The sequence below is a fragment of the Marmota monax genome, unplaced genomic scaffold (assembly GCF_021218885.2).
Source record: "Marmota monax isolate L192 unplaced genomic scaffold, Marmota_monax_Labrador192_F-V1.1 WCK01_AAM20220418_F8-fsc00112, whole genome shotgun sequence".
In the NCBI taxonomy this organism is placed as follows: Eukaryota; Metazoa; Chordata; class Mammalia; order Rodentia; family Sciuridae; genus Marmota; species Marmota monax.
In genome coordinates this window covers 230,032-241,080 of record NW_026692073.1, presented here as the reverse complement: position 1 = coordinate 241,080, position 11,049 = coordinate 230,032, and the positions used below count along the sequence as shown (strand labels likewise).

At 35.8% G+C, this 11,049-nt stretch overlaps 1 protein-coding gene across 1 annotated transcript; it reads right to left on the bottom strand.

Annotated features, from left to right (window-relative positions):
* Positions 1–1,076: 1,076 nt before the first annotated feature.
* On the bottom strand, positions 1,077–10,274 carry Areg (amphiregulin). Its single transcript, XM_046458631.2, has 6 exons — positions 9,980–10,274; positions 8,698–8,943; positions 5,998–6,199; positions 5,165–5,320; positions 3,110–3,218; positions 1,077–1,329 (listed from the first exon to the last, which is right to left on the bottom strand). Exons 1-5 carry the CDS (start codon positions 10,038–10,040, stop codon positions 3,125–3,127), a joined length of 759 nt encoding a protein of 252 aa, XP_046314587.1. The 5' UTR covers positions 10,041–10,274; the 3' UTR covers positions 1,077–1,329; positions 3,110–3,124.
* Positions 10,275–11,049: the final 775 nt, after the last annotated feature.

The following is an 11,049-nucleotide window of genomic DNA, read 5'->3' as shown; positions in this document are numbered from 1 at the left end:
CCTGGCTTGCTTACTGCACTGCATTGACAAGACACCCCCTTCTTCTGACATCTAAGTGGTCAGCATCTCCAGGTTAATGCTTTCCTATCCTGCATCCCTAGCACTATGCTAAAATTTAGTGAAGGAGGCTGAGGAAAATGTGTGCTGAAGATGTTCAAGCAGAGATAAATCAGAGGCTCTAAACACTGGCTGCATACAGAAAACAACTAAGGATCTTTTGAAAATACAGATGCCAGCAACTCACTCCAGTTCACTGAAGTCAGAAGTTTTGGAGGGGAGTCTAGGTGTTTAGGCATTTAAAACTCAGGTATTGATAATGTGCAGCTGGGACTGGGAACCAACTGGCTCCATGATCACTGAAAAATGATTTGGTGAATGGTTTCCAGAGTCAGATAAAGGTTAATGCTTAAGGCACCTTTACTCATGAAGTTATATGACATGATTGCTGATATTATGTTTAATTTTTTTTAAATATTGCCCCCCACATTATTATAATGTTTTGTTTTGCACTCAGGTGACTTGGTTGATCAGTCAGGCACCAGATTATGATCACCCTAAAACCTTAATGTTCTTGAAAGAATATCCTCCAAATTCAGACATCTGATTAAAAGATTGTGAGAAAATAGTCTCAAGGGGCGTTTTACATGCCTCATAGATTCCTATAGAGATAGATATCAGAAGTCTCAAGTGTGAAACTTCCTGGTTCTCTCAAAATGCCATATTTGTAATATGCAAACCATTGCTGCCTCTTTATAATGACTGTAGTGAAGAGCAGTGAATTTGCTTTCTTTTATAATATCCGGGCCTTCTATAATAAAGGCAGTACCATATTTTGACTCCATGTACTTTTATAATGAACAAGACTTGGTAGAAGTTCTATATGGAATAGAAATTCTAATTTGGAATTAATGCAAAAATTATTAGTGTTTGTGGGAAGAGTAAGTGGCTATAATTTTGCCATTCTGAGTACTTTTTAAGAAAAGGAATGTTTAAAAATATAAAAATGGTCAATCAATATGTTAGGAGCAAAATACCCTGGAGTACTGAAATTTCAAAACTATTATTCAAACTCTGAATCTGTTTGATTAAAAAAGTTTAATGAGCTATAAAATAAATACACTTCCATTAAATATTAAATAAATTATTTACAACTTGAAAAAATACTTTTTATCTCCATGCATCTCTTTATGTACAGAAATTATTTAGCATAAAAAAGTGACAATTGAAAGTTTAAAACCATCAGAACAAAAAGGTTCCATTTTCTTCACTGAAAGGAGGACCGATTCATCATTTACGGTTGTGACTTCGCAGTGACTCTGACCTGATACCCTGTTAAAAAATAAAGTGTTAGAGAATAAGCTTAATTCCAACATAGTTTTAAAAAATTTCAATGAAAAATCAGCAATCAGAATTTCTGCCATTTTTTTTCAAAATTGTTTTATGAAAAATGCTAAAAGCTTTTCAGAAACAAAATATTGCTTTAGCTTGAATTCTCTTTCATTTCTGCTTGGGTTATAGGCCTCCTTAGAAAACTAAAGATGCTCATACCAGTTGCATAAATTTCTGCTTAATAAAAAAAGCAATAACTGTCATGAAAATTAGGTTTCCTAACTAAATCTACACAGTGGACATAATTAAAAACAGAGATTAAGTGGCTCATTGTACTTATGATATACAGTTAATTTAGGATAATTAGTACCAAGAGCATAATAATAGTAGCTACCAGTTAATAGGCAGCCACTAAATGCCAGCACAGCATATTCCTTTTCCTAAAATTATTCTGGGACTTACACTGAGAAATCTTGATGGCACCAAATAACCAAAAATCTACCCTATTTATATTGGTGGTCTTAACTTCATCACAATAGGCCAATACATTAAAATTTTGATGTAATAAATACTGAGTATAACACTGCTATAAATAATGATTTATTTCATGAGGTATGGGACTAATTCTCTAACAGGCTGAGAATATAATATCTGTACCTAACCAATGTTAAATAGAGTAGGGTTCTCTAAGCATCAGAATCATCTGGAACACTCATTAAAGATAAAAATTTCTGATTCAGTAGATTGAGCATTGGGCATAGGAATGTTCACGTTTAACAAGCATCTCAAGTAACTATTAAACCCACTGACATTAGGAAAACAGCGCCTTAAGGAGGTGACATCTTCAATGTCTGAGGAGATGAAATTCTTTCTTATGACCGACTTTAAGTGTACCCTTGATTTCTTTTCCTCCCTCTTCCACTGGAAGTTTTCTTTCATGAACTCCTTTCTTTAGTTGTCAATGAATTATCCCTCTTCATACCTTCTTACCTTCTACTTACAACATGCTAACTCTCCCTTTTTATTTTTTGGTGCTAGCATGCATTCTACCACTGAATCCTACTCTCCAATCCTACAGCTCTCCCTGTGGACAAAAGTGTGTGTGTGTGTGTATTATTTATTTACCAAGTTACATACCCCTCTCTCTGTTTCTACTTCCTTTCTTTAAAAGGAGTATTTAATCTACTGTCCCCACTTCCTCAGCCTTTTAGAACAAGCACTCTACTCTGGCTCTCCACTGTATGAGCTCAACCTATCATTACAACGTTCCCTTCTCTAATATTCACTGGAGCCAGGCTGTTTTCTAAAATGATCTGTTTCATCTCTCAGTATTTAACACTCATCTTCCTTTTCTTCATAATTGCTTTTTACCAATCTCACAGGTCCTTTAAGGTTTACCTTCAATGTCACGCTAAATATATATAATTTCCTGCTACCAAAATGCCTCTCACAAGATTTTTTCATTCATCAGAAATTTTTCATACTCCATTGGTTCCTTTCTGGTGACTTCCCTTAGTATTCTGATTCTCTGCATTCTCCCCTATCTAAATGTTATGTTCCTTGAGAATTCTCTCACATCTATATACTTTTTAATACTGAATAAGTACATAGCCCATTCTCAATACCAAACTCAATCTCATACTCAAAGAATAATACTTTCATATAGCCATTAAGAGTATGTTCATAATTAAAAACATATTCCTCATTTTTCTTGAGATTAATAGTGCTATATTTTTCACAAGTATAGGATATAATGTAAAGTCAAGTTTACAAGTCAAACCTGTATTATCTTCAGTTATGCTATAGAATGTGCATGTCCATTTTCTTGTTGAAGTTTCTTTTGTTCTTCTGCTTCTTCTTCAAATTCTCTGAAGTATCTTTTTCGAAGCCTTGAGAGAAGAAGATTTTCTACTGTTACTAAAATCCCATCCATCTATATGTTGACTGAGGTTTCCCCAAGTACAAGGGATTCCTTCTCCTGAGCTCTTATAGACAACAGAGCAGGATACGTCATGCTAAACAAAAGCTTAAACCCGACTATAAAATACCACCAGTATTCTCTTTTAAGGTGACATTTATGTTGCCTTTATATAAACATATTTCCAGAGAACAGAGGTTTAAATGCATCTTTAAGATGTAAACTTTCAGAAGGCATGGAACATATCCAAATGCCTTTTTTTTCCCTTAAGAATTTAGCACAGCTGCCAAATACACACTTGGAGGAGATGGTGGTATAGTTTTATAACACATGGACTTGATGTTTATACACACCAATTTAAATGATCAGAATTTTTTGAAATCAGCTTACAAAAACAAGTTGTTTTATTTATTTCTAAATATAAACATTTCCTTCTAATTTCATACATTGCTATAAAAATTCAGTGGATTAAAAAATTTTGCCATTATACAAGCAATTCAATTTTTAGTAGGTCTTTAATAAATCTACTAAACATTATCATCAAAATCATAAGAACTTTCATTATGATATTTAAGGAAAAAATTTACTTCAGTTATGGAAAACCCAGTAATTATGGCTTAGGCTTATGTTTGTTTTGTTTCATATACAAAAAGAATATGAGAGTAAAGGAGGAAAAGTGTGGCTTAATTTTAAGAGTGCTAACATGATAGCTTTCCATATTTTTCTAAAGGATTATTAAATATTGCAAGTTGAATGACTGAAAAATTTAATTATTGCAAAACACCTTTCTTAACAAGCATTTTTTCTTCTATCCCCCTATATCAAATAGTAATGATTTATCTGAGGATATCTTCCTAAACACATTTATATATCTGACTTGAGGTACTAGAAGATCAGAATAAATTCCAGGATGTGCAAAACAAATTTAAACTATACATCAAGCTTCATGTGCCTGATAAAACAGTTCTTTACATGCCATTTTATCACTATCTGATCTGAATTTAAGATACTAGTAAACAATAGCAAAAGATAACCACTTGTTTCCTGAAGGACAGCAGTAGTAGATCATGTACAGGATCCAGTGAAAAGTAATTTACCAAGACCTAAAATTAGAATAATGAGTCCACTGCTTTTCCCAAGCTCCAGTGGCACATGAGTCATCACAGAGCCATTCATGCCCTCCCCCAACTTCCCTCATTCAGTATCTTCTGTTTGGTAGACAAAGCCGTTTTATGTACCCATCAGTGCCTACTACATAGAGCAGGCCAGTTCTAGCTTTCATTGGTCATGAAGTGAAGTATGTGATGTTGTTAGTAACAGAGGGAAGATATTGTTGGAGGTAAGCACTAATAGAATTGTTCTTGCTTCCTACACCATGCCATCTGGAGGAAATGTTTTGGTTACACTCTCATTGTTATTTGACAATAAGAAAATAGGCATAAACTGTGAATAAATTATCACTGTGCTATGAAACTACAAACTCAGGATTTTTCATTCCAAGACAAGCAGAGACATGTCTCTTCTGGGCTGCCAATTTGAGGTTCTTTGTGATTTTTAATACCAAGGCAGTATGTCTGATGCAATGAATCTACTATTATTTTCTGGGCAACATGCTTCATCTTAAAATATTCATAGAAGATAACAGCACTTTCTGAGATTCAGAAATAACTGTGAGAGAAAGATGACATGCAATAAAACTATCCACTTTTAAGTTCAAAAAATTGCTATGAAATTCTGAAAGAGAACATAATGTGTTGAGTTTCTATGGTAGGCAAAGTAATATAAATTCTGACTGTATTATTCAAAGATCATATGCTACCAAAAAATAACTAATTCAAAATATTCTAGAGTAGAGTGTGATAGAAATATTGAAGAAAATTAACCTTATTAGGAATTGTTAAGCTGTGCCATACTTACTGGACTGTAATAACAACAGCAACAGCTGTGAAGCTTGTAGCAGAGACAAAGGCAGCTATAGCTGCTAACGCAACTTTTGAGAAATCTCTGTCACCCATGCTGTGAGTCTTCATGGATTTTTCTCCACACCGTTCACCAAAATAATCATGATGACATCTGCAAACAACCCACATTTAGAAATTATAATCACTAAAAACGCCTTATATATTCCAAGTTCACTTTCTAAGTCAAAAACAGCTATGTAATTCCAACATTTAAAAAAAAAAAGTTATGTATTTGTATTTCAAAATCATGAGACATAGAATGCATTCTAGCTAAATATCCATTAGTCAAGATTAGTTTGGGTGTGTTAGTCCAAGAAGACACACCTTGCTATTCCGTGTGCTTCTTTTTTGACCAACCGATAAGTTCAGTGACTTATACAGTTAATATATTCCACTATCATCTAATGTGTTAGCAATTTTGGGGGGCTAGAACAACTTGAAAATTAGGTGAAGAGTTGATTAAGGATCTTTTTTTAAAAAAATACATATTTTAAAACAATAATTTATAGCAGTGATCCTCAAAAATATAGCCCACAAGTCCAATCTGGCCATTTGCCAGGTTTTTTACAACTCATAAAAATGAGTTTTTAATCCTTTTAATTGGCTATATAAGTACAAATACAATATCAGCCCATAAAACCTAAATATTTTCTACCTGATTCCTTAATAAAAAGTGTGCTGATCACTGGTTTATACACTGGAAAAAAAAATCAGTGGTTTTCTGCAGCTAGGGATTTTTCAGATATGGTGTAGGAAATATATAGTTCTATGTAATTCTTTGAAACTTACTTGCATGTTACTGCCTCCAGATTCTCTATATATTTGCATTCTCCATGAATGCAGAAATTTTTAAATTCTGCATCACATGGATTTTTCTTCTTTTTGTTTCTTCTATTTTTTCCACTTTTCCCTCCCTTTTTCTTTCTTTTGGGTTTATCTGAAGTCTTTTCACTTTCTGTTTTATTTTTCTTGGGCTTAATTACCTGTTCAACTGAAAAAAGAAAATAAGATTTCTTAACAGTCTCTCTCATCTTGAACATTATTTTGGAATCATGAGACAAAGAAATCAGAGCAGTGAGAGCTCACAGGTATAACAACCATGTTTGTCTCATTATTTAACACAATACACACAATAAGAGGGCAGAGAATATCTGTTGTATGGCAATTAAACATCTGAACAACTTAGTTATTTACACATTTTTATTTTGATTATTTGTATTGAATGTGTATTATTATCATCATTAGTATTAATAGTAAGACTTATGTGTCTAATAAAATCCATTAAACATTTTTAGCATTTTTTGAATTTCTAATACATTCCACGTTCTTGGCAATGAGTATCAACTTTTTTGAATCTAGATCATGACTGCATGCACTGTTATCCATATGACATAATGAGGAGACTGAAATTTAGTGAAGACAAGCAACTTGTCCTAGGATATGTAGCTAGAAAATGACTGTGCTGGGATGACGATAGCCTGTTATTTTTTTATAATACACTTCCTTCTCTTTGGAAAGGTCAATGTCATTGATTAAAATGACATTGAACTTGGGGTTTATTTGCTGATTTCATTTACCCATATTGGCCCAGTGCTCACTGTTATAGTTGGGAATTAGTAGACACTATTGGAGAGTGCAAAAAACTGAGGATTATATATTAACCAATTTTTCCAGATTACAACAGATCACAATTGATACCTTTCATGATGCTCATTTCTGTGTTTGATCTATTTAAAATAATCCAGGAATATTTGTTAATTGATTCCTTGGACATTTAACTTAACAAATCTATAGAAAGTTTGTTCAGGGTGTAACTTTTATGCTAAAGTCATAGAGGGGAAGTTTCTATTTAGTGGTATGCATTCTGTTCTACTAAAACCTTAATAGGTTTACATGATGAACTATTTAGCAAGCAGATCCCAATGAAAAGAGAAAATATCATTTATCATAAAGGTCACACAGTACCCATTAAATAGAAAACTTCAGAACCACAGTGTGAAGGTTAACAAGAGTATGATAAATAAATATTATGAATATTTCGACAGGCTATTATAATAACACTAACAAAATTCAAATTAGGAGAACTGTCTAACACAGGTGGTTATGCAATTTTTATATTGAAATTTTCCTCTGATCCAAAAAAAGTACAAGTTAGAGTAAGTCCTCTAAGAGAAGCATTTTAAATGAATATTACTCTACTTTATCAGATAGATTACAAATCATAGACAGAGGCAAATCATAGTACCTATGCTAAAGTGTGGCAATAGACATTATACCCATGGACATTTAACTGAACAGCTTTCCAAAGAAGTTCTTCCAGTGATCTCATACTATTTTATAATGCATTGCAATCTGAGCACTAGTTATTAGCCCTAGTAATAATGGATTTGGCTTTCTGATGTCTTAACAACTTAAAATATAGTTAAGAGACAAGTTGCTAGATACCTGGATGGTCTAATCTCATCCAACTGTAAGAATTGTAAGTGAACCTTTTCCCTAGCCCAAGTTCAGAAGTAAGGAAGTAGAGAGGCCACTACATCTTTGCCCAGCTCCCACTTAAACCACTCTTTTTCCCTCTGGTTCCACTTGTTCTCTCTTCTCTAGCTTTGGGATTCAGGGAGAGGAGAAGTCAGGGAAACTGGTCAGAAAAGAAGAGGCCTTAAAAAGCTCTGAAACTTTCTTTCCCTGCTCCAGCTGGATGCTCCTAGTACATGAGATCTGACTTATTGATGGCCTCTTCTTCCATGAAACTCCAAAGTAGAATGAGGGTACTGAGCAACATTTATCTCTTTCTCTGGTATTCATTTTAAGTAAAGGGTCTTTTAAAAAGATCAGATAACAGGAAAAGTGAGTCATATTTTAACTAACAAATGGAATTTGGAGTTAAATCATGATTTTAGTGATATAAAATTTATGCATACTTGTTCTTTATTATTTCTAGGCTTTATTGTCATTACCAGTTTCTCAACAGCAAGTATTTTAAAGGATAAAAGTCAAATTCCTCCTGTCCCATTTACTTTTTTCTGTTGCCTTGTGTTAAAATGCAGTTATCTGGGGAAGGATGGGTTGGGAAAAGGGGATACAGATGCTAAGAAACAAAGCAAATAGGAATGGTTAAGGTCTACTTCTGTCTCAGAATAGAGGTCACATGGCATAATGTGAAGGAATATAATATCTGGAATAAAACAGAATGAGGTTCTAATTCTGGCTTAAGTGCTACCTGTGCAGCCTTGGGCAACACAATCTTTTTTTAACATCATTTATTGCATCTGTAAAATGAAAATAATGATGCCTACACTTAGTAAAGTTGAGAAGATTCGATTTAAACATAAAACATCAATTAATCCTCTAGACATAGGATGTGATCCTATATAGAACTTTCTGACTCAGTTTACCTAGAAAGGTATGCAATTCACACTTTTCTGAAGCAGTTTTGCTCCTGTAAACCCACATCCCTTCAGCTACATTTCCCCTTTATCCTTTACTTACCTCTGACTGAATCATCCACGATGTAGCCAGATATTTGTAGTTCAGCATCATATTCTAAATAGTCATAGTCAGTTCCTGAGGACACTTCAGTACTAGAAGGCGTTTCAGTCACAGGGGAAATCTCAATTCCTGGGGTAGTCTCATTTCTTGAAGCAACCTCAGGTCCACTAGTACTGTGGTTCTTGGACAATGGTTCCCCTTTCCCAGAGTCAGTGTCATTGAGATCCAATCCAACAGCATGATGGCCTGCAGGGGAAAGATTAAGGAAAGAAAAGATGAAGCAGGGTGCCTCTCTCACCAGCCAGCTATGTTAAGTAGAACTGTTTATCTTCTGATATCAAAGCAGTTATTGCACATGTGCTATTGTTTTTGATTGAGTCACTTCACATTTTGCCAAAAAGCAAACTCAGCTGTTCCAATTACAGAGCTTCTTTTATCCAGGGTTTTCTTTCCACAGATAGTCTACATTAATCTCCACATTTTAAAAAAGGTCCAAATTAATGCAACATAAACACTTAACAGGTAATGTCTAAATATTCCCATCACTTTGCATTCCAAATTCATTTGTATTGCTAAAATGCTATCTTGCCCCGTCTTTGTAGGTTCTACATAAAGATTAAATTTTCTTAACATATGCTCACATTTTTTTAAAATCATGTATATATAAAATGTAAAAGTCAATGTAAAAAGTAATGTCAATTTGGTGGCTGATAATAATCATCATTGTCAATTTTTCATTATTATTTTTATTTACATAGGAAAGAAACTTAAGGACTAGGTAAGATATTGGGTCCAGAGTTTCAAGACAGTACTTTATCTTACTTTGTTTTAGGTCTCAATAAAACAGCATCAGAGAGGTGATTTAATCTTTCCCCAGGACATGAAAGTAAAAGGTGAAAATACAATCAACTAGACAAGAGAAGACCGAGAATTTAGGCAGGAGGCACCAAACACTCCTGGTTCAGGTATTAACTACTCTGTTGAAATCTTTCTGAACCTTTCTTCATCTGTACAACCAAAGGTTAAGATCAAAGGATCTCTAAAGTCTCCATCACCTGGACTAAAGTAAAAGTACAAGTATTCTTCAGGACACTCCTCCTGGCTGGATGCTAGAGACACTTGTCTGGGTTTTCTCTCTTCCTCCGAGGGAGTAACCTTAGAGGGTGATCGCCTCCAGCGGGACAGATTTCTTTTTGGAGAAGCAGTAGCAACATTCAAAAGGCGACAGATTCTGCCCGCCTGGAGAGAATCACCAGGCAGTTCAGAGCCAGCAGATCCTCACCTGAGCCGAGGATCAAGAGCAACAGCACCACCGGCGCCTGAGGCAGCAGCGGAGTTCTCATTGGTCCCTCGGGACGTCGGCGTCTGGGTCTCTGGGGCAACTCAGACAGCAGCTACTGGCAGAAGGAAGAAGTGATAGAAAAAAAGGGGGCACAAGAGCGGCTGTGCTCCTGTGTTCGAAGGCCCGGCCCGGCCCCGCCCGGCTCGGCTCCGGGTGATGGGAGCCGCCGGCGCCCTGGGCTCCACGCAGGATCTCTGGGTTGCTACTCGCTCTCAGGCAGCAAGGTGTGCGAACGTTCGGTAGGCGCCCGCGCACCTGCCGCTTTATAGGGCCGGGAGGGGAGGGAGCCACCGCCTGTGACGTCACTACCGCGGCTGTGGGTGGAGGCGGGAGGCCGCCCCAGAAGTTACTACCCCAAAACCACACACGGATGGCGGGGGCCACACCTCCCTCGTGCGTAAAGAGCCGCGGGGAGGAAATAGAAAGTCAACCTCTAGGTGCAAGGAGAAAAAAATGGAGAATGGAGAGGTAGTACTGGACAGTCAAAAGTTCCAAAGTTTCAAACTATCTGAAAAAAATAAAATAAAACCTCTGTATATATTTTGGTTGATCTCAACGACAGAAAAGTTCCATGATGTAAAAGTACTGTAAGACCAAGAGTGACTAAGCAAGGGTAGCTTGTCTTTAGTGAGGATAAATGAAGTTCATTAAATGAGAGACTCTCCTAAAGGGAAACTTCTTCAGGTATGATGGGCTTTCATCAATCAAAGGCCCTTTGCCACCCACTCTGAAATGGCCAGAATTTCGAACCATCTCCCTCCCCACTTTTTAGGTGGTTCAGGGTCCTGGCCAAAATTAGTATTTAGTGATCTCTCACTTTGCACTTAAAATTTTACCTATACTATCTCGCTCAGTAACCTGTTGGTAAAGTCTCATCTCCCCATTTTACAGAGAGATAAAGGGCAGATTTTACAAAGCAAAGAAGAAATTGACACAGCGTGTAATGGCAAGTGTCAAGTAGATTTGATTCAAATTCATATGGCCCTGAAGTTGGCCTCTTGCCACTCTGA